General features: G+C 37.3%; 1 protein-coding gene across 1 annotated transcript in view; it reads left to right on the top strand.

Moving 5' to 3' along the window:
- The window catches only part of VCAN (versican), a 105098-nt gene that overhangs the window by 24469 nt on the left and 56497 nt on the right, over nucleotides 1-24132 (top strand). The window contains exons 4-6 of the mRNA XM_088522107.1: nucleotides 3690-3864; nucleotides 3980-4107; nucleotides 15458-15751. Of these exons, the coding sequence (XP_088378233.1) occupies nucleotides 3690-3864; nucleotides 3980-4107; nucleotides 15458-15751 (597 nt within the window). The remainder of the gene's footprint in view (nucleotides 1-3689; nucleotides 3865-3979; nucleotides 4108-15457; nucleotides 15752-24132) is intronic.

The raw sequence follows: 24132 nt of genomic DNA, 5'->3' as shown, positions 1-24132 counted from the left end.
TGTTGCACAGGCTTATACATACTGACCTCCTCCTTCCCATTCATCTTGGAGGCTCTTTCATGTCCATTAGCTCCTCACTGACAATGGAAGAGCCTTAAACTCTAAGAATAGGTGAAGTTTACCTTTTGGATCAGGGTGAGGAGAACAAAGCATTCTCCAAGTTCCTTTCCAGGATTTACAAATGACCAAAGGCTTTTTCTTGACCCTGCAAAAGCTACTTTAAATTGGGAGTGATACCAACATTGATACAATTCTTTAGTTTTGCCTTATTCGGCTATCACAGAGCTTGCCAAAATATGCCAACTGAGAAAAGCAGTGGTTACTCCAAAAATGGGAGAGAGTTGAAAGATAGTTGGTTCTTGGGAATGTACTTGCATTTTTAAGCAATATGAAGCTCTAAAAAATGAGTTCAGAGAAATATGTTGCCTCTCCTGCTAAATTAATGAACCTTTTTGTGGTTTTGCTGAGCAGAAATGCTTTTGATCCCAAATGAAATGTTGCATCAGTCTAGTAATTTTGAAGGAAAAAAAAGTTTATTAGAGGCAATGAATCTAAATTTATATAAAATGCATTTTAATTAAGGTTAGAATACCAAACCAAATGAACAAAGTGCTTCACATACTTCTGAATTTATGGTTGGTGTCTGTTACAGGCTCAGAGTCTGATATTGTATACTATAAACAGCTATATATATATCTTTATATATAAAATATATATTCTATTAATTCTATATGTTCTTATAGTTTTGTCTTTAGTATTCAGGATAAATGTTTTAGCCGTTTTCCCATTTCTTATTTCTGGCTGTAAAACCCCAAACAGGTCAATGAAGATCATATATTTGTTTTCTACTGAACCACTGAATAGAACCATGCTGATTTATACCAGTAGGTAATTGGTCCTCAGTGTCAACTGAAGTAACTAAATATCTTAAAGAAAAAACAAACAAATGAAAAACACTTATTTTTTGCAAATTTAGCAGATTAAAACAATGAAGTAATCTGTAACTTCTGTCTTTTTTTTTTTTTTTTTTTTTTTTTTTTTTCTGTCATGAGATAGTGCTCTGTGATGGAAATATGGATTAAAGGATTCCATGATTCCATGTTTTGGGCAATGCAAAAACAGATGACCTTTATGTTATCGAGAGTGATAGTCGAGAGTCAGTTGAGAGACTGAGGGAGCTGGGCCTGTTCGGCCTGGAGAAGAGAAGGCTGAGTCTGATCAGTCTGATCAGTGTCTATAAGTACCTCAAGGGAGGCAGTGAGGAGGATGGTGCTGGCCTCTTTTCAGTGGTGGCCACCGACAGAACTAGAGGTAATGGCCACAAACTGAAACACCAAAAGTTCCACATGAACTTAAGGAAAAATTTCTTAACAGTGAGGGTGACAGAGCACTGGAACAGGCTGCCCAGAGAGGTTGTGGAGTCTCCTTCTCTGGAGATCTTCAAAACCCCCTTGGACCCAGTCCTGTGCCACGTGCTCGAGGTGACCCTGCATGTGCAGGGGGGTTGGACTAGATGATCTCTAGAGGTCCCTTCCAACCTTAAGCATTCTATGATTCTGTGATTATGCACGTATACATTTTGCATGTCTATACATACCTTTTCACACAACTTGGACAATGCTAAGAGTCTATAGATTTTTTTTTTCCCTAATTAGATAACCGTGTGTGTCACAGAACAGCAAAAGTGCATGACAAGCATGAGCTAGTGTAGAGCTTTTTCTGCCACCCCCTCTCAATCTCTCCTATTCCAGATAGTCTTTATCAATAAGGAAATGTGACTGAAGCTCATCTGTAGCACTGGGGCCAGCTGGGCCCCATCCATGCTGCTAGACGCTTTTGCCTTCCAAAAGAGGATGGGCTTCTTGAACAGAGCCTGTGGGGAGGTGTCCCCAGTATTTACTTCCTCCTGGAGCTTTCCCAGAAATTATTTGGAATGAGGCCAGGGCCAAGTAATGCAGTGAGCTAATCTAACCGTTTAGCAGTTTTGGTGATTGACTTGCAGGTACCTGATGAGTTGAATAACGTAGGCTCACTAACCTAATGTAGGCACAGTAGGTTTCAGGATGTATTCTTCAGTTGCTACTTTTGTCAAACATTGCTTGAGTCCATTTGATGCTGTCTGAAATTATGTCACTGCTCTGAAGAAGCAACTGTGCCTTATCCATTGTCAGTCATTCTGCAATTGCAGTTTACTGGACACTGATGGTGTATGGTCCTAATAATTGGCACGGCTGATGGGTGGATCTGTATTAAGTAATGAAATATGGGAATTCCCCAAATTTCCTCTTCTATCTCCTTTTTCTCTGCCAGTAGTTTTGGTGGAGTTGGAGTTTGAGGATTGGGATTTGATTCAGCTCTGTATAGGTTTTACACAATGTGTGCGGTTGTAGTGTTTTTGTTGCTGTTTTTTCTCGCTCCATTTGGGAAATTTTCTTAGCAAAAACATGCAAAGAAGAAAAAAGTATATTTTCTACTTATTGCTCATATCCAGATCTCTGGCAAAATGGCAAAATTTCACTGAATTTGTAAGACCAGAACTATTTCTAAGTATATTGAAAGTGCATAATACTACTTACTCATAAATTATCAAATTTCTTCTGCCTTTCCACAAAAAGTTCTAATAAAAGACTTATAGTGAATTATTTATTGCTACAATTCCTCTATTTTGAAAAAAAATATGTTGGGGTATGTTATTTCCTCATCACAAAAATATTCCCTCCACAAAAGTATTAGAATAAAGGAACACTATAGGATTTATTCTTCTGACTTTGTAGCCATTCTGTGAGGTAGATTATTTATAGTGTTGCAGCTGTTTCTGCAGACTTTAGAGTGAAATAAATGAGGCTGTATATTTTTGCTCAAAGATCATCATGAGATATTCTTTTGATGGCAGACCATAGAAGACGTTGATGGGATGGAAGGAAGTGATCCTGCTGTGAGGAGTGTCTGATTTCTGCCATTTCTGTGCTGGTACAGTTTGTGGTTTGTTTAAACTGTACCTTTGTAACTGTTGCTGAATTCAGAGAGTTACAGCCAGCTGTAGAGAAAAGAGAACATGGCACTGACATAGCACCCATCTTTACCAAAGCCACCTCAACTCTGCCTCTCTCTCTCTAGCTTCTGATATGTTCAAGTAACCCTTTAAAGTCTAAGTTCTTTTTAGAACAAAACAGCACCAGATAAAATCAAGCTTTGTCTAGTCTGTATTGTTTACAGCATGTGTAGGAAAACAAGTTATGAAAAGTTGACCAACAGCCATATGTTTGTCAATGTTTTATTTGTTGTAGGCTTTGCATGCATAGGAGCAGATGTCAGGCTATCTCTGATCATCAGATCTTCATGAGCAGTAGAGACCTGCTCCAGAAAGTCCATTTTTCTTAATCCTCTTCTTTCCAAGGGCCGGAAGTGCTTAGCCTTTTCTGGTCACACAGTTTGTGCCATGCAGGCTCTGTGCGTACAGGAAGATAATTTCTCCAGGCGTGCCTAATATAAAGTGCTGCATAACGTGCCAGTAGCAACCGCTAGAGGGGGACATCATTTATATGACAGACTCTTGAAGATTCTTACTATTTTTATTATACCAGTCTGTTTTCAGCATTGTAACAGTATCTGGGGAAAGTTACAACATAATGAGAAGAGCAAAAAATGATGCAAGATGTGTCAGTAATGCGAATTTGTTATCTTTGCAGGTGTTGTATTTCACTATCGTGCTGCAACCAGCAGGTATACTCTGAATTTTACACAAGCTCAGCAGACTTGTCTGGACAATGGTGCTGTCATAGCAAGCCCTGAACAACTGAAAGCGGCCTATGAAGATGGATTTGAACAGTGTGATGCTGGCTGGCTGTCTGACCAGACTGTTAGGTGAGACATTTAAAAGGTCTCTAGACAGCATTTTCCAAAATTAATATGCTTAGCCTGTACAAACTTGAAGTGCTGACTTAACCATAATAACAAATGTGATCCTGCTGCATTTCAGATATCCAATTAGACATCCAAGAATTGGCTGCTTTGGAGATAAAATGGGAAAGAAAGGAGTCAGGACATATGGACGCCGTTTTCCTAATGAGACTTATGACGTGTATTGCTATGTGGAACACATGAAAGGTAAGATAGACCTATACCTATTCTGCACTGCAAAATCTAAAATGACTCTAATACAGAGTCTAATACAGAAAGGTAGCAAAATAAGTAGTTCCTTGCAAAATATGTTTTGACTGTTTTTAATATGAAGAGAGTTGCTGAATGAAGTGAACCTATAGCTTGTTCTGTAATAAACCTTGCTTAACAGCGTATGTGAAGGTGTACAGCTTACTGAGAGACAATGTTAAAGAAGCAACAGTCAGTAACAGTAGATCTCACAAAAAGTTGTTGAAGCATCTTCTTTATTTAGAATGTTGTTAAAATACTTTCAAACTAACATATTTAACACTTGTGTGTACATATATGTAAAGCTGAATATAGTACATATGCTAACTGTATTATAGCTATGTTTACAGTTAACATTTTACATATTCAACATTTTAAATTAGACAGAATTAATAGGATTTAATTGCAATCAAGGACTAATGCCACCTTTTTATGAATAGTCTCTCACAATTGAAAAAAACAAACAAGCAAAAACTTTCCAATGAGGAATCTACATCTGTGTGTTTTTTTTTTTTTTTTTTTTTTTTTTTAATAAGATGCTTTGTGATTCTGTAGTATGGTCATAGCCTTTGCAAAGGCTGCTGTTTACAGGCTCTAATGCAAAGGGTGTCTATGAACCATGGATCATGTTGTGCCGTGGTACCCCAAGATTTGTGGAAGCGTTGAGTTCTATGATCAGTACTTATTCAGGAAAGAGTGGAGTGGTAAAAAGGAAAAAAGCACAGTAATTTTTCCTGTGATTTGAGAGTTCTATTACGCATAACTCTCCATATTACAGGTGTGATGGTATAATCATTTCTTTTCATTTATCTTCTAGAAAGGAATTTACCTATATCCTTCTAGGTGGCTTACAGATATATTCCAGATACTACATATTTATATGCTTAGACATCACTGTGACTAGTTTAAATATTTATACTTAAAATATAAATTTAGAAATATCCATTTCTGTCCTGTAACCTTTTTTGTTTGTTCTTTGTGGTTTTGTTCTTGTTATGCTCATGGGAACATCACTTTGGGAGCAGAAATACCTTGTAACCAAAGTGCATTTTCCATCTACCACAATGATCCGAGACTGTAGTTCTGCTCCATTCCATATCAGTTCCATTGTTTGTTCTAAAAGATACTTTAAGTTTGTAAGTGTAGATATTAAGGGGCAGATCGTTGCCTGATACACATTTGGTATAACACTTTTGACCTCAGTGAAGCAATAAATCAGACAGGGCTGATTTATTATATACATGTATATTATTATATACAAACAGCCTGCCTGTTTGTATATGTGTATATTCCTAACAATAAATTGTAACATTTAGCTGCTTCTCCAACCCCTTCCCTCCCTCCCCGCCCCCTCCTCCCCCCCTCCCCCCCCCCCCCCATGCCCTCTACATTAGAGCTGAGCTAAATTAGGTCATTAAAAGGGTTTTCTTCTGATGACGACTTCTGGAGACTTCAATCATTAAACTAGTAAATGTTTTTCTTATATCTTAGTAGCTGAGAATCTGGCCCAGACTGTGTTCACCTAAGTTACCAAAAACGAGCAATGCAAGTCTTTCATCAATGCTCAAAACTCTCTAAAGCTTACATATAGCCAAGAGTGAACAGCATACCCAAACACTTGAAGTTGATAACAATGGTTCTTCATAAATTCTTGGTGGAATTGAATTCTGAATCAAAATCATGACTCTAGCCATGTAAATTTAATTTTGAATTGTTGATTTTGAAAAGAATAGTCAGAACTTAAGCCTATTTTATTGAGGCTGATATTCTCTACTCAGAACAACCCACAACCAGTCCGCACGAGTCTCCCAAAGAGGTTGCAGTTACTGCTCAGTTTTCTTAGGTGAAGATGCAAACACTAATTTTCAATTTCAAGTCATTCTTAGTTGTTACTATACTTCAATTACCAAGATACATGAGCTGTCTTTCTTCCCTGGATAGCTGTATATTTATGTTCTATTGTAGAAGGTGATGATTTGTTTTTCTCATATTCATGTCTTTGTGCCTATGAGCTGAGCTGCAGTAATGTGATCTGCCTGGCTATGAAGCCTTCAGCATTTCACAAATACAGACTAGCACTGATACTGAGTATCAGCCCAGGTTAAAATAAGCACAGTATTTTTGCCTTCTTCTTGCATAGTGGCTTTCTGGGGAATATTGACTAAAATCAAATACAGTGCATCAGCCTTTTCCATGAAGGTATTCCATACCAGACCAAGCTTTTTATGAACTGCTTAAAAGTCTTTCTTGAAAACTGATTGAGGACTTCACTCCTTTGGTCCAGTGAGGCTCTTCATTACAATGATAAAGCCCATCTTATAGTAAAAGAAAATTCAGAGAAATGGTACAAGTCCATGTTGAGAATGAAATTCTGCAGGAAGCAAAGATACCCACAGGTTTCACTAGCATATTTTCCAAATGGCAAGTGTGCTTGACCTTGTCTTGTCTAAACGATTATCAGCATTTGGGTATAATATGTATATTATACACGTATACTGATAATATATATATGCCCAAGGATATCTTTCCCCAAATTAAGAAAATAAAGCGTCCTGTCTTATACTGGGATATGCATTGTATATGTATTTCCTGCTGAAGATGGCCTAAGAGGAAAAACAAAGCAGTATGTGATAAATGATGGTTGCATGTTTATTTCTTTTAACTCAATTAGTTTGACCATAGACTTCCATGGAACAGAGTTAAGTCAACACGGTTCACATAAAAAAACTCACCCTTAGGCTCTCTATTTATGTGGCATGTTCTGCAAAGAGATACCTGCCTAATAGCTGAGTACCCTTTGCCCAATGTATAATGTTTTTGTGGCTTCTGATTATCTTGATCAGTTTTAATGCCGGATGAACATCTTAAATAATACCTAACCAAAGATGCCCAAAGATTGATTTCTCCCCCTTGTTTTCACCTGTTTGGTTTTCAATTAACTAGAGTCAGAAAAGGAGTCAGTTTAACGGGTATAGATATACTGTATAAGAATGTTATACTGACATACAAGAGGGGTAGTCTCTTCTCTCTGGATAAGAAAGAACAGCTATGCTGTTACGAACGCGTGGTACTACATTGTGGTATCGTGCAGGATAAATTGTTCTCCAGCACCTTCACAGAAACTTGAGACATTGAGGTAGACTTTCTTTTTAACATAATGCTGAGAAGCCAAATGGTTTTGCCTATATAGTGGAAACTTTCTGTAAGAACATGGGATAGTTTCAAATACTGAACTTGACTGAAGTTACACAGCACCAATGGGATTACAGTTTGGAATAGCTTATTCATGGAGAATTTTATAAACTGCCAACAAAAGTTTTTGGAAAGTGGAGACTGCATAAAACTAGACCCTTTGTTTTGTCTGATTGTAACATTTGGGTAAAAAGAAGTCTTTGTGTTCAGAATGTAAGACTATGTTGAATCTTTGATTGCCCTCTCTAATTATGACTGATGCAGGAAGATGCAACCTTTCTCTTATAAAGTGTTGAGTGCTCTCAACAAAGGATATAGGTGATAATTAGCATATTGTAGGACTTTGTAGACATGATATTTTTCATCCTAATTTGAAAGTTGGTGTCTGTGTAGTTGGTTCTAATTCAGTGCCAAATCTAATAGACTTGCACTAAATAGGTCCAGAGAGCTAGAGTTAATGGGATGACTATTCATAGAATAAGATGGTGTTTGATTAGTGATACCAAAATCTGGACCCTAGTGAGAATCGTGGAAGCCATTGAACATTTATTGGTCTGTTGGCCTGGTATCAGAGAGGGTGTTAGCCCAGAAAACCATAAATGGTGGCAAAAATAATTGCAATTCTTTTTAGCTTAAATCTGTATTGAATTTTTAGCACTAATAGTTACACTGAGGATTTGTAGGAGCAACACCATTTCAGCTTTCTTCCTTTCTGGTCATGTGAAATCATTAGGTTAGCCAGAGAAATGGATTTCTCCTTGAAACAAACAATTAGTTTAAATTAAAAGCAGTTGTCTAGGCTATTACCATTCTCTTGTTCTGAGAGAAGCCAGAGATATTAAAGACCATGTGCAATTATAAGTAAAATATTCTGAATCTTGGTAAAGAGCACAAGAGAATTATTATGGGAAGGATTTAAAACTTCCGAACTCCTAGTGATATAAATAAGAATCTGGAGACAAAATTTCACTAAAATAGGTGTGGGCATAGTCTCTTATTACAAACTGGTTTACATTTTTCATATTTTATTGCAATTCATTTTATTAAGCTTAAAATATTTTTATTAATAGATTTGGATGCAACCTGGAGGTATGCTAAGCAGCTTTAATGAAATGATGTCTTTACCAGTGCCTTCTATGGACTAATCCTTGTGATGTCTGCATGAAAATGGATGATCAGGAAGGAAAAATTTCTGTTCTGTCTTCAGATAAGAGTGTGTGTGATTAATTTGTCAGTACTGTGATGTCAGAAATGGAGACAGTGAAATGTACTCGCCAAAGCCCACCGATGAAGTGTGGGGCTCTGAATATGTGGTGCAGAGCCAAAGCACAAGCTGCTCCATGCGGCATTGTCTTCTGGCCAAAGTCAGTGAGAGAAACCATATATGTCTAACAAGTATATGTAATATGCAGATGGGGAGCCATGCAAAGAAAACTATTTTGGGGTGGCTGTGAGGAGGATTATAAAGTCTCCTTTCCATGCACCATTTCCCCCCCAGTTAGTGCAGGTAAAAAAAGAGAAAAAGTTTTTTTTTAAAAAAAAAAAAAAAAAAACCTCAAACCAGATGTCTTTTAATACTTTCCATGCAATTTTGCTAGTGTGAGATACTTATGTGAGAATAATAATAATTTTTAAAAAGTTGCAGCCTAGGTAAAGCTTCAGGTAAGAAGTTTCTGTGTTTTTGGCAGCTAAAGATCTTTTCTAGAGTTCATACAGGTTCTGGAGAAAGCACTAGATCAAATTTCAATTAAATTTAATCCTGGAACACAGACAAAAAGGTCTTATCTTTTCTTCTGTCTTTCAGGGCCTGTGATAGGGACATATCTTTTGCATTAGGCTAGACTGGGCATGTGTCTCTTCAGCCTTGAACTGTGTGTCCTAATGTATATACAGCATGCAGGAGTGCATAAGCGGAATATAGGGCCCAAACATAGGAAGCTAAATAATAAATAATACCGTGGTGCTTTTTATGCATAACCTGGTATGTGAACTCATAATGTGAGTAAGCTCCTCTTTCAGAGGGATGCAAAAATTCTACCTTCTGAAAGCTTAATGTAAGAGTAAGACATAAGAAAAAAAAAAAAGTTAAAAATCAATTTCTCTATTTCATATAACTCAAGGTCAGTGACATTCTCCAACTTTATCAGAGCTCTTTAAGGGTGTAGCAGTCACCATGCTACTCTTCATGCTTCATGACAGCCTATGGAATAAGATGAACTCTTCTAAGATGAACTCCCACTCCTGCCAAGTGCGGTGGGTTCCTCTTAAGCTATCACTTTGCATAAAACAGACCTAAGACATTCAGGAGAGTCAATTAAATCATTACTGAGGTATATCTAGGTGAATCTACTAGCTTGTTTTAACATGTGAAAGACTTCTTCAGCTTGTCTAGCTTTCTGCTTTAAAGTAACTGACCTAAAATGTTCAAATGTTCTATTTTCTTCTGGAAGGGCCTTTTGTTTGGGCCAAAGAGAGAGAAGAGGAGGAAATGGTCCCAAATATGCATTGGTAGATATTTTAGTTGCCACCATATTCCTTTTTCTCTAGATACTTGACTGTATTCTAGAAATCAAGGGTTAGACAGAGTTCATATTCTGAGTAAAAGGAAGACACAGAGTTCTAGAGCTCTAACACACTCATCAAGGCAGCTCTGCTTAATAAGTTTGATAGGTTTCACCATCTCTCAGAGCCAGCTAACGAGCATGTCTGGAGTTTCCTACAGACCTATTATACTCGAAAAGGAAAGCTACTGGACTTCTAGTGAGGAATACTGGGTCTTCTCCTTAAATGTGTGAAAATATATTGAATGTTTTTTAACTTAGAGTTTTGAGTGGTAAGCATTAAATCCTATAGGAAATGATTAGCTTTTTGTGTACTTGGTCTCCCTTTGAATTCCCCTAATAGTTCCCTTGGTCTTTCTTAATTGAGACTGAAATGAGGTGAAGGTCATAAAATCAAACCACCACCAGGTAAAACTTCTGAACATTTCTTCCTAATTTGTGATACTGAATTCCAGATGAGACAGTAATGAAGGGAACTGTTGCTCTGGGAGAGTAAGATGGGGGAAAAAGGCTAAAAATATGAAAAAATAAATAAGTGTAAGTTTTTGAGGTGTTTGATTTGTTACCAGATACGTCAAAAGCACTTCGTGAGCAGCTACCTCTGTCTTGAACTCCCCTGTGGTTTTGGGGAAGCCTTTGTACATCAGCGTGTGCCATGCCATTGAGTTGCGTGTCATGCTTTTCTCTGCCAGGTGCAAGTACCTTGTAGCTCCTATGTTCGTCCTGGCATGCAGGGTGATGGTCTGTGAATCAGGGGGGACGGTGTTGTGCTCCAGGTTTGGGGAGTGACATAGGCAGGCACAAAGGTTTCCTCTAGAATGTTACAGTCTACCCATCCCTTAGTGCGGTTTCATCTATGGAAAAAGAAATTACTGATGAGATCTGTGCTGGAGGGCTACATCTGACTTCATTAGTTTTGTCCTAGTCAATGCATGTTGTGTATTGACTCCTGGCTATTGGTCTATCCTATTTATATTTCCATACTTGCTTTTAAGATGTGCAATTCGCAATATTCATACCTACAGACATGTCCCACTTAGGGAGATATCTCCAAATGAGAAAGAATATATGTGTTATCCTTCAAAGGAATGAAACTTACTATAAAATCTGTTGAAAAATCTCTAAATCTTTTTGCTTGGGGGTTGTAGAATATCAGCTTTTGTCTTCAGGAGAAAAAAATTGGCATCTTCATTTGACTTGAAATATTTGAGAGAGGAATAAAGCACCACTGTAGTCAGGTGTCTTTTTAAATGAACTAAAACACACATAACAGGAAAATCCCGGAGATTCTCTGAGTGGTCTGACTGCTGAGGCTAGGCAATCAGCCTGAAACTTGATTTTAAACAGGGGCCAAGAATAATACCCATTGCATTATTGTCTGCAGTCTAAACATTGTCACGGTCTCCATTTCACCCCCTGGTACTATAAGACTCGTTTCTCTCTATCTGCTGGTGTAAGCCCTGGGATTTGTCTGCATAATATTGCTAAATTATTCAGAGTGGGCTCCAGCTATGAAAACATTGTACATGGCTTTTAAACACACACACACAAAAATGGAATCTTTTCAGCTTTGGTGTTGGTGGCTATGTCACTCATTTATCAGCCAGACCAGTTTTGTTTTTATTTCCTTGTGTTACACTTCTGCTTGTTAATCAAGGTGCTTTCAGACATCATAATTCAGACACCGTAAGAGTATAAGAGTATATTCCTGCTAAATATGGAGCTTAGACCATTTGTGCTTTCAAAATAGGACCTATATGGATTAACACATGGATTAAATATATTTTATATACTAGTTTATAGTTTCACTATTGACTTTTTATTACATTTAAAGGAAATTTCTGTGTAAATATTCTCTATTTAGTAGTTTGAACTAGCCAGATAGTTTCAGCTACTGCAGCTGGCAATGCAAGGCAGGATAGGAGCATAAGTCCTTTCTCCCATAGCCTTTGTCAGTTTTGAGGTTGAAGTATTGAAAGCTGTGTGCAGACCCTAAGCTATATAAAATAAGTTATTTTTTACTAAATACTTGGCTCTTCTGAGGAAATTTCCAATGTTCTTCCTTTAAGTACCAGCACCTTTCTTCACATTCATACTTCTGTTATTTCTGTCCTGCTCTATTACCCAGTTTGTACATAGATTAAAGGGGAAACGGTGTATTTTCCAGACCAAGCCTGCTTTTCTTTCTTTTAGATAAGAAGCTAGGTTTACAGTGAAGTAGGACCATCCCTCTTTTCACATGGTATAAACAGAATTATCTTATGGCTCTGAGGACAAAACTGCAGGGAAAAGCTTCAGGGGTTATATAAGTAGCCCTTCCAGAGCATGTACACAAAATTTGTAAACATCAATAATTCGATAGCCATCTCTTTCTAACCCGAGAGGTGTCTAGCAAGAGCCTTGGCACTTATCACATCAGAGAGGTGATGTGGATTGCAGAATGTTCTCTGTCTGTATTAATGGATGATACCTGCAAGGGCTGCCTTTAGGAAATATGGGGCCATCTGCATCACTGCTGTCCCAAAGAAATGTGTGCGAGTGCTTCAGCAATGTACACGAGGGCTTACTGTACATGAGTCCTGTTTCGTTTTCAGTATGCAGTTCCCCGAAGTGCTAAGTCCATTGTGTGGTCTGCCCACAGTTTGCTCCAGATGAGAAATGCAGGAAATATTGTACAAATTTGTCACATATCTTGGGGCTGCTGTAATCAGATTGATGCTTCCTGTCCTTGAGCTTTGAGTGCTGTTTTCTTCCCATGTGCTCAACAGAAGTCATCTTTCTCCCTTTTTTTTTTTTTAAATTATGATTTCGGAAAATTGTAGGACAACTTTCAAATGTTTTCAGTTTTATTTGCATATTATCTCTTGATATTGCATATCAAATATACATTGAAACACACAGAGTTTTCTTTCTTGAACTGGACAGGCCAATTGCGAAATCATGTCTCATGAGAAAATGACCGTTCTTTGGAATTTGACTTTTGCACTCTGCTGGGTTGTTTTTAAATAGGAGCCCTAGAGTCATAGCAAAACACTCCTTGATTGGAGCCGTTGTGAGCTGCTATGTTTTAACTTAGTTATACTTTTTATTTTGCTGTTATCATTTCCAAAATACACGACTCTATACTCAGTGTACCATGGAATGACAATAAAAGCATTTTGTTAGTTCTCTGGCATCTTTTCACATTCTTTTTGCCTTTATTATTAAAAAAAAAAGTCAAATAGGTGACAAGGAATGCAACTTCACTTGCTGGAGTGTTCTGGTTAGCCTGTATTTTTTCTTAAATACATACTTTTTCTTTTTAGGATTTTGCAGGGTTTTTTTTTGTTTGTTTGTTTTTTTTTGTTTTTTTTTTCTCCTTCTGGTAAAACGCAACTTGGACAAAGATGGTATCTACATGACATTTTCTGACTTTAAACATGAACCGTATAAGTAGGTCTTGGGTCTGCAGGATAGACTTAGTGCAGAGCAGGATATGCCACTCACCTTTCAAATGTGCATTATCAGCTCTGCATATGTAAGCATACTCCAAGGCCAAGTTGCATTTTTATATGGAAATTTGCCTAATTGAAAGCAAATTTTGAAGAAAAATGCAACTTGTGAGATTTGAAGGGTAAGTTTTTAACTAGTGGCCTCCCTTATATAAGTACAATTTGAACACTGTGTTTTGAAGTTTTGCAGCCAGACATGAGTTTCGCTAAGCTTCCTTGCTTTAGTGGTGCGGATATCAACTTGGAGGAGTAAATACCTCTACCTTTAATGATGCTACACAAAGCCTCCATTTGGAGGCAGTTGGCTTCCTATGCACAGTGATCCAGCTTAGTTGATGGAAACTTTACAATGCTATTAATCTTACTCTGTTTAACTATTTTCCTGTCTTTTCAGGAAGCTTTACCCAGAAGGGATGTTGTGGGTTCTTTTGGCTTTATTTACTTTTTTAATGTATCATATTTGTTATTAGCAAAACAATAAAATACGTTGGTTTTCTTACTTTCTTGTCGAACCAGATTTAAAATTTCCCTTCCCAGGAGACTATTGGATAGTCTTGGGTGGGTTAGCAGAGTGGATTGCTGTGCAGAGGTCTGTCCTTGCTTCATTGATTCACAGTGCTGCCACGGGGACGATGTTGTGGGTAACTCTTGTGTATTGGTCTGTACTGGCCATGATGCCAGACCCACAAAAAATGTGTAATAAAAGGTGTGTTTTTTGTATGCTCCGTAGGGTTAAATCATTTTAGAACTTCTGAGGGTTGTTCACTCCTCTTATCTTAAAGTGTGCTCACTAGACATACCCTATCCCTCACCTGCTACAGTACTTTACCTGTGTTAGAAACATCCTACAACACGTATAAAGAAACTTACATTATGGGATTGATATTACAGCTGTAATAACAAATCATAATTTCTACCTAGGAGGAAAAAGAAATTTGGCAGATTGCCTTCTTTCACACTTGCATTCCTTTCAAGCCTGAAACAAGTGTAATGTGAATGAAACCGCTTGGGGTGATGTAGTCTCTCTGTCTGCCTTTTGCTAGTTTGTCTTAAGAAAAGTACAGAAGCGAGAGAGATTGCATGCCCAGTGTGAGCTAGCTGCCCTGCAGCAGCGGTCACTGTTGTACACTGGGCAGAAGAGAACATCTCATAATAAAAGTGATGAATTTACGGTGTTTTCTTCAATTGAGCATCTGGATTTTAAGTTTCATCAGTTCTGCAAAATCTGAACAAAAATTAGAAAGGAGTCAGTCTCCTACTTCATTCTCAGCATGTGAACACTAGAACTTTGATTTTGTTTCTGATGTTTTAGTGAGTATATGTGCCAATTAAACCAACTGTATAATGGTGATTTAACTTAGAGGATGTGCTGCTGGAAGATATTTGATGTGCTGTTTATTTGGATTTAGTATCTGGATAGAAAGGTGATGTTTGCAAATTATAATTCTGTGGAAGATAAACCAAATTAAGGTCTGTCTAGCTCATTCATCTTTTTTCAGGTGAAGTTATGGGTTTAGTATACAAATCATGTCAGGTGCTTTCTGTCATTTTTTCCACCTTGGGGCAAAAGAAAAACCAGTGGAAATACGATATTAGAAGCTGCTTTGGAGCAGCTAGTGAAGAACATTTGATTTTTGTATGCATCTCAAGTGAGTTTTTAGTGATAACTAGAAGGTCAGACAGGGAGCCTGCAGGTGTAGAAGATACGTTTTACTGAGAAAATAAATGTGCTCAGATTAATTAGCGCAGCTGAGTTGCTCACTGAGGAACCTCACCAAGGAGCTCTAAGGCCCACCATTACTTCTGCCTAGAGATTCCATCTTCAGTCCCAATGCATAAGGTTAATATGTAATGTTTCTGCTTTTGAGGTAGGTGCTTTCTTATATTATGATCCATTAGCTTTTCTGTCTACTTTAAGTTTTGTTTAATTTTAAGAAAAAAAAAGATATTTAAGCAAAATTTGAAGAAAAAACTTGGGGGACCTTGGCAGAAAGAGGGAATCTAGACTGACTTGGTAATAGAAGGTGATACTCCATCTTCATTATCTGTGTTTTCTTCCCTTAGATGAAGTGGTTCATGTTTCGGTTCCTGAGAAGCTAACCTTCGAAGAAGCTAAGGAGTTGTGTCAGAAAAGGGACGGCGTTCTTGCGTCCGTTGGGAACCTGTACGTTGCCTGGAGGAACGGCTTTGACCAGTGCGACTACGGCTGGCTGGCTGACGGAAGCGTTCGCTATCCTGCTTCTGTGGCTAGGCCCCAGTGTGGAGGAGGTTTACTTGGGGTGAGAACCCTGTATCGCTATGAGAACCAAACAGGCTTTCCTTACCCAGATAGCAAGTTTGATGCCTACTGCTATGAACGTAAGCTTTTTCTTTTAGTTATAATTTTCAGTATGTCCACAAAGTCTAACCCTGAAAGTATTTACTTTGTTACATGTTTTGTTTCAGTTTTTCAGTGTTTGTGGAGCACATGAGTATGGTTTTGCTTTTGTTTTTTTGTTCTTTTTTTTTTTTTTTAATCACTCTGGCTTTAGAAAAAGAGGAGAAAACCCAAATTAAAAAAAAAAGTTTTTACAAATATTGACAGACAAGTACAGCAGAAAATTAAGGTGAGAGTTCAGCCTAGGCTGTTGTATTTAAGCTGAGTGACACACCACACCTGGGGCTGTGGAATAATAAGTAATTCAGTGTCTGACTGGCTGTATGTTAGTATCTTCTGTTTGATTTCAATTAACATGGAAACTGAAGAAATGCCCTAAGAATAAATGCTAGATCAAATGAATGACTGTCATCTAGATTGATGCTCTATTTCCAAAGATGGCAACAAGAGAGACTATTACAGACTACACACAGGCCTGGCCATTTCCAGGTCTCCCAGATGACTGCTATTTTGGGTCTGTCATTTGATTCCAGGCATTTTCTCCCATCTTATTTTTTTTGGCTTCTAAAACAGTTTTAATTTCTGCTCTCTGTCACTTGATATATTTCATGTGTATACTGTGGATGGTTTAAATTGCCTTTCTTACTATGATTGTGCAGCTTGTTTCCCCCCTGGTATTTTGAGAGGCAGATTGAGTGCTTGCCACATCCGCCTGGTAGATTGCATCAGTCTAAACCAGATTCTCTTCTATGCCTGCCAGCTTTCCTCTGGCTTTGAGTTCCTCTGCAACCTTTTACATTTCCAGTGCCAGCAGCCTGGCTCTGTTAAGATGATCATGCAGTTCATCCTTCTCGTACAGGTTCGTTTTGTCTGCAAAGGTTCCCTAGCTTCTAATAAACCTTCTTTCCTCCTTACTATACTGCCACGTCATCTGTGCATTGTAGTTCCAGATCACTGCCTGCTTATCAGGTCTCCCTGAAATTGGCAGTCTTGGGACTATCACCATGGAGGTCCTGGGCTCATCTACCTAGCAACCTCCAGATCATCCATCCTACATTTCTGTTTGTGGTTCTGTTTGCTGTTCGCATATACTTCCAGATAACCTATCCATGCATCTCATGATGTCCAGCATGCAAATTGCTGTGCAGACTTCTCAGGCGTCACAAACCCAGCCATATGCCTGCCTGCTAATAGAGACTTCCACCACCTTATTTCTATCCTTTAAGATCCCTTCTGTCGCTGGAGTGTTCTTGGTGCAAGAGGACACTGCTACTAGCGAGAAGGTGAGTTCTAAGAGATTAGAGCACTTATTTCCAGCTGAACATCCCCTTTCCTGAAACTTACAGCCTCCTCAGCAGGACAAAGCTTTGGACTGCTCTTTGATGTCCTTATGGAACTTCTTTGAGGCCTCAGAGAGGCCTGTTTGTTCAGTGAACAAGTTCCTGTTGTTGCAAATAGTACCTGTAGTTGCAAATAGTACCATTGACAGTAAGGAGTAAAGGCTACTTGTGCTGAGTTCAGGACTTGGTCTGTAACTATTTTGGGGGAGGGGTTTCTCATGTGACTTTAAGTCATGGCTGCTTGAAATGTGCAACCTCTACTGCCCTTGTTGAGCCAGCTGTAGCTACAGATCTTTCCAGCACAGGCACTGGATTCTCTTTTATGGACAGTCTTTGCTGCTGAAAGCAAATCCTGGCACCTGGCGTAGTATTGCAGTCTGGCAGCTCTCACTTCAAAAGTGTGTCAGTGGGAGTTGGAGGTGCCCCATGTTCTCACACTCCTATCTGCAACATTTTAAAATACTTTTTTTTTTCTTTGTTGTTTTGTGGGTAAGATCTTGCAAAACTGCCTGTGGAAGCAGTCCTGATGGACTTCAAAGGAGCTACATGCCAGAGGAAAGACTAGTTAAGCTCAGGAGTGTGCGCTTTATCTGCATAATAGTATTTTGTCATACTTTTCCTTCTGTCCCTCTGCTCAAGTGTTTATTATCACTTTTAGTGTGATGGGTAAAATTGACACTAATGGGGGTGAAGCTCCTCAGTCCATTCAAAAAGCTGGGACAGGGACTTTACAATTTGCCTGTAATCTAGTCCGTAGAACAAGTTTCAACTTTCCAAGCCTTTTGTGTGAGTGAACGTCACTTATTTCAAATAAAATGTGTGCTCTGACTGTCTTTTCAGGAAGTTTTACTTAACAAATTTTAGTGATGTACCGTGCATCCTAAAATCATCACTCACAAGAACTTGGCTGGTGACTTTTTTTCTAAGCGTTCTTTCTACAAAGTCGTGTCTTTCAGACAAAGAGAGTAAATATTTCATCAGTTTACAACCCAAGAAGTAGACAGTTTATTACTTTGGATCTTTTTACAGGCTAAAAAAAAAAACTAAACAAAACTTACATAATTTTTTTTAGACAGGACTCACTAGCCCTTTTAATTGCAGTCAACGTTAGATCAGATTTACTTAAGAGCTACTGATGATTCAGATTTTGCTAAATACAGCTCTTTTGTGTATGGAAACACAGCAGTGTTTCTTTGAGCCGTGTGCCCTGCTTCAGCCTGTGTGCCATTTATTTCAGAAGTTCACAGAATGGTTGAGGTTGGAGGGGACCTCTTGAAACTATTCTCTCTCCATTTCAGAAGATGCTGAGGATGTCACAGGAACCAGCTGCAAGTCTTCGTTTACTTTGGTAAAAGATTTATACAAGTGGTGAGTAATGAGACTCACTGTCTAGCATCTTGGACTTGCACATGTCAAACTTCAGTGACTATAGAGTGAGTCACTCTGGAGCCAGTCCTTTTTATGAGGAGAGAGAAAGGAAAAAAAAAAGACTCCGTTGTATAGCAGGAAATTTGAACATAAGTCCTTGTTCCAATTAATCTTTAGTCTTAAAGTCTCTTCTGAAACATCCCGGGCAAATCTGTTTCAAAGTTTCCATATAGGAATGTATTACGTGAAAGTCTGCTATCCCTAAGCCCAGCCTGCTTTTACTCTATGTGAAGCTAGTTAAGCAGTCATTTTATGCAGCGTTCCCATACAGCCAGCCAATAAAATGGTACTTTCGATGACCTTGAGTCTTGAATCCCATACAATGCTGACAGCTTTTTGTATCATTACGTATCGAGAGAGTACCATACTGTTAAGTTTGCTTCCTAGCTTGAATACCCAGTCAAACAAACAAAGAGCTTTTTCTGTTGCTTAAAAATAAATAAATAATAAAAAAAGGAAGATCCTTACATTCATTTGTGAGATCCAGGTCTGCTAAAGGGAGAAACACAGAGTTCCTGTGTGAGCCAGGCAAGATCAAGCTGGCTATCTAGACTAACACCAGTACCGGAGGTCTGCAGAACAGATGTTTCATACAGTCGGAAACAGTGATGCCACATTTTTACTATGTCCCAGGAAAATTTCCTCTCACTCTTATGTGAAAGCTAGTGAAGTTCCCATTAACTCCACTTCAAGACCGATATGGCCACGCGCTGTGTCTTTGGCTTGAAGTGAAATGACAGTGATTAAGGATCTGTATCTGCCACTTTTACTCATGCTGAGTAATTTTATACTCTCTCAGTAAGTCCATGAGAACTAACGGCTCTCGGTCCCAGAGAGGATTAGGGCAACTCTCAAATTTTCCCATACTCCGAAGCAATAGATCTGTGTCAAAGCAGACGTCTGGCTTAATCATTACAAAAACAGATCTTTTACAAAGCTGATTGATAGGTCATTTACAAAGGTGATATCTCTTTCTTCAGTACAGCTTGTGGTCTTCACTCCTATCTGAGCCTTATTGATGGGAAATCTCAATATAATAATTTTAAATTGCATCTAAGTTAGAAGAAACCTTAAACTATATTTTGAAATCTTGGATGATTTTATAAAATGTGCTATATAGATTTAAAAAAAAAAAAAAAAAAAAAGTAACCAAGCAGTATGTTGAACTTACAAGCAGTAGGCATTAATTTCAATAACATAATCAGCCTGGGCCATATTTAACTGCAGTGCAGTTAAATTTCAGGATTATAACTTCAACTTTATTCTGGTTACAAAGTCACATTGTACAAAGTGTCTTGACCTTTAGAAAACACTTTAGAAAGTAAAAAGGGCTTAGACTAATAATTTGTGATTTAAAATACAAAATCTTGTTAAAAAAAATAAGACCTTCACTGCTTTAATCACAAATATTTTTATTCTACAGAAACCACATGGCCCTGAGTTTCTAAAACATTAGTCATGTTTATCTCATCCTTCCAAAACTTCCTTCTTGTGGAGACTGTTTAGTTCTCCTTTTTTGACTGAAATGTACGTAATGATGTACCTGGTGAGGCTTTAAAAAATTCCAGTTAGGCCCATGATTAAATACTTGAGACTCTTTGGGGGTCATCATCAGAATTAATGTATTTGAAGTGTTAACATATAGGAATTTTCTTCAGTAAGATAAATTAATTTAAATTTTTTTTTTATTTAAAAGAGTTGTAGATAAACAAGTTGCTGATAAATAAGTTTTTGAAAAGTGATGCTTATTTGTAATTGAATAGAACATTGTTTCAGCAAAAACTATTTAACTTTTAATGATTTCCTATTTAATGGCTAGTGACTGCATAGATACATGGATATTTAAATAATATTCTTTTTTTATTCTTTCTTGCTCTCTCCCTCTCTGTTTCTCAAGATTTGATACACTGAAGTTTGTGGGAATCTTGTCACTGACTTCAAGAGGCTTGGGATTAGACATTTTAATAAAGTAGCATCTCTAGCATAAATTACACTACATAAATGCACTAATCAAAATGCATAAGGTTTTTGTCTTAAATACTGGTGCAAAAGTGCACTTGTTGAACCTGTTCATAAAGAGAAATGGTTGAATTTTATGAAAAATAAATCCATATTTTGCTGAGAAACACTGAATACTTGAAGTTATATTGCCTGAGACCTATGTTGATTTTGACGAACCTTTCAGTAAAACATTTTTTTCCTGTCTTCATTTCTTTCTGGATTGACATTTTTTTTCCGATCTGCTTTTTGTTTTGGCTTTGTTTCCTGCAGCTTTGTTGTTTCCTTTTGGTTTGGATTTGTGATTTCATTTTAGCTCTAAATTGGAAATATTCAGGTTTTGAATAATTCCTGACGCATTGTCCCATGTGTTAATTCACTGAATGAAGTTCAAATTATTTTGATTGTTTCAACACACCCACATCAAGGGTGACTTCAAGTCACCGTCTTCTTGTGACTAAGGGCCTGTTTGCCTGATGATTTGTCTGTCTAAAGCTCAGAATCAGAGATGGGTTTTGAAAGAAGAAATATAGGAAGCAACAGCTTTCTTAGTATGTAATAGGACAGACCATTGTTATGTGATGGAAATGAAAAATAGTTGTGTCTCTGCAAACCTCTTCCTTGCTCCCCCAGAACCTCTATTTCTGACATTCCCGAGAGTTCAAGCAAGAGTATTTTAGCATGTTTCTGTGCATGTGGTGCAAGGCAACTTGCAAGTACTGTTTTTTTGTGGAAGACTTTCTGTGAAAACACAGCAAACAGCTGAACATAACAGAGCCAGTGTATTATACCCTTCGGTCGGCTCAGCCCAGTATCAGAATGGGCAAAAAAGAGTAGGGAAACATCTCAGTCATACGACTGACCACAGGCTGTTAGCTCTGCTCATGCTTCCTTTTTCGTATGTGAAGGTGAAGGCTTAAATTGCTTTACCGAGGCAACTACCTTCGCTCAACAATTTTCTGGAACGATTCTCTGTTAGGAAGATAGGTCTTTGACCTTCTCTCAGAAATGCAGTTTAGTAAGACATGCATCCCTGCAAATATCTCTGGTAATATCTTGGATGAGTATAGGTCAAATAAATCCCTAGAACTCTCTACTAGCTTCATAGCATGCACCAAACATTACAAAGGAAGTACATGATAACAGTTTCCAGCATGTTTCTTATTAAAATCGTTACATGGTATCATTAAAATGTACATGCTTAAGTTGCACAGTGTGCTTTTCTTGGAAAAAAATACTAAGTTTTAATGGTGCTCCATTATTTTAAACCCCTGTTTAGACAATGATGGGAAAGAAGGTGAAAAGAGGCTATACAGTGAAAGCATAAGACAGAGAGAATGAAACAATATCATATCTGTACAAAACTACAATCTCCATCCAAAACCAACTTCATTCAGGTTGTTCATAACATAAGAATCAATAATAATAAAAAAATGAGATAGCCTTTGATATAACCAGCTGCTGGTGAGATGACTTGCTTTCTTGCTGCTAATAGGTTGATGAATTTTATTAGGAAAATCTGCCTCATGACTTGCATCAGGAGGAGGACAATATGCATATCGCATGCATCTCGCAAGGACTGCAGTAATGTAAAACATCTGGGTAGAGAAGATGACAGTTGAAACTGACATTCAGCCTATTAAAACAAGTATTAAAGATTTTTGTTTTCTTGCAGAAAAATAAATTAAGAAAGATAGATTTCTTCATGAAGAATAAGCATTTTTTTTTCATCCACTCAAAAAAGCTTGCAAACTTGAACGAAGTGTGTAAAAGATCCTATATCTTCTATTTATGCCAGCACAGTTCTAGTTGTCCTGAAAATTAATTCTAGCCCAAACAGCTCTTTGGATAGTACTAGATTTATGTCACTCTGCACATGATAAAAATTGGTTGTTTGTTGATAAAATCTTTAAAAGTAAATGTTTTCTTTACAACAGTGTACAAATGAATATTTGCTGAATAGAGTACCTTTGGGATTTGCTCTGATTTTCTTTATAAATAGATACTTATTTTATTGAGGAATTATCAGATAATGAGTGATGAAGTAACAGCATCTCAGACATAAATCTATGAACATCTGGGGCTTCCAAACGTTTTCTTGGAAAGTTACCTAAACAGTTGTGAATAAGCACATACCTGGAAGTGATGGAACAAGATTGACTTTAACTTCACCAATTATACCCTCATTTTGTCCAACTTTGCTGTATAATAGTAGATAGTGATATTCTTTCAAACAGTAATCTTCAGCATTACTTGAAATATGTCAATTGAACATTGAGCAAGTGACTGATTTTTGCCTTCAAAACAAAGTCTGTCTTCATTAAGGAAAATCACTTTGCCTTTAGAAGGGATAATACAGGACTATGCTGTTTACTTTCTACTTTTTCATAAAGAAGGGCCATAAGACAAATCTGTCTTGGGATGAATGTTTTTTTTATGAATGATTTTGGTTATCTTGGCATAAGAAGTCACTACCAGTATATGGACCAATATTAACTTAGTTACTTGTAGTCTTAGCTCCATATCTGGGAAGTGAAACTCATCTGTTTAAGTGACTCATTGATGAAAAATGATTTCAAGTATAGCAGCATTTTTTAATATATATACATGTATAATATATATTAATATAACACTATATTTATACATATTATATATATATATTTGTATATGTAAATGTAAAAACATTGCCTCAGAGTCAAATAACACAGATGTTGTAAGGAGTAATAAGCATCCATTTTAGGTCTTAGCACCCCAAAGTTTAAAATAATTTGTTTTAGTCTGTGCTTTCCTTTGTGAGGTCTTCAGAAGTTTACTCGTTCTTGCTCAACTGAATGCATAAACCTACAAGAAAGAATATATAAGTAACTAAATCTTATCTATCAAATTACACACATACACACAAATTAACACATCATAGAGAAAATAATTCATTCCCTTTTCCTCTGGGAAAGAACACTGCTCTTTTTAACCATAGCAATGCCATATCTTTTTATCCTCATAATTATGTTTTCACTTTCATTCCTTGTTCAAGGCTGAAATACCAATTATTTTTCTGCATTTCCCTCCTCTGTAAGTCTATCCATTCTTCCAGAAATTCTAAGCAGCCAGCCTCTGGCAAGCTACTTCTGTCTACTGTACGATAAAATCAAATAGCTTTCCTACACAGGCAACAATTTCAAAGTTTGGTGTTTAAAACTAAACAAATATTTGAGTGACCCTAACTTACATGCACAGAATCCATATATACAAATACCAGAGAGGCACCCAATTAGACATGAATGTGCGAAAATAACTGATTCATGCATACATGCTGTGAATGCTTGAGCGTCAAATATCATTGCACAAATATAGGGCTACAGTTAAGTCTAAAATTTTCTCTTTCTTTTAATTCCTCGTTTTTGCTCATGCTATTATATAACCCGAACTTTCCCCATATTCCTTAAGTTCCCACTGAGTAAGATAATGTTTCAGCATCTAGAACATCTTAATACCTGTATGTCAGGCAATAAAAGTTTATTTCAAAACTCATTTCTTCTCTGAATTGTTGTGTGTACTCCACATAAAGTAGATTTTTCCTGAACTCTTTCATTAACTCA

Source organism: Tinamus guttatus, unplaced genomic scaffold (assembly GCF_059628265.1).
Source record: "Tinamus guttatus ecotype Peru unplaced genomic scaffold, ASM5962826v1 Tinamus_guttatus_pri_ptg000149l, whole genome shotgun sequence".
Classification (NCBI taxonomy): domain Eukaryota; kingdom Metazoa; phylum Chordata; class Aves; order Tinamiformes; family Tinamidae; genus Tinamus; species Tinamus guttatus.
This window is presented reverse-complemented; position numbering and strand designations above follow the sequence as displayed.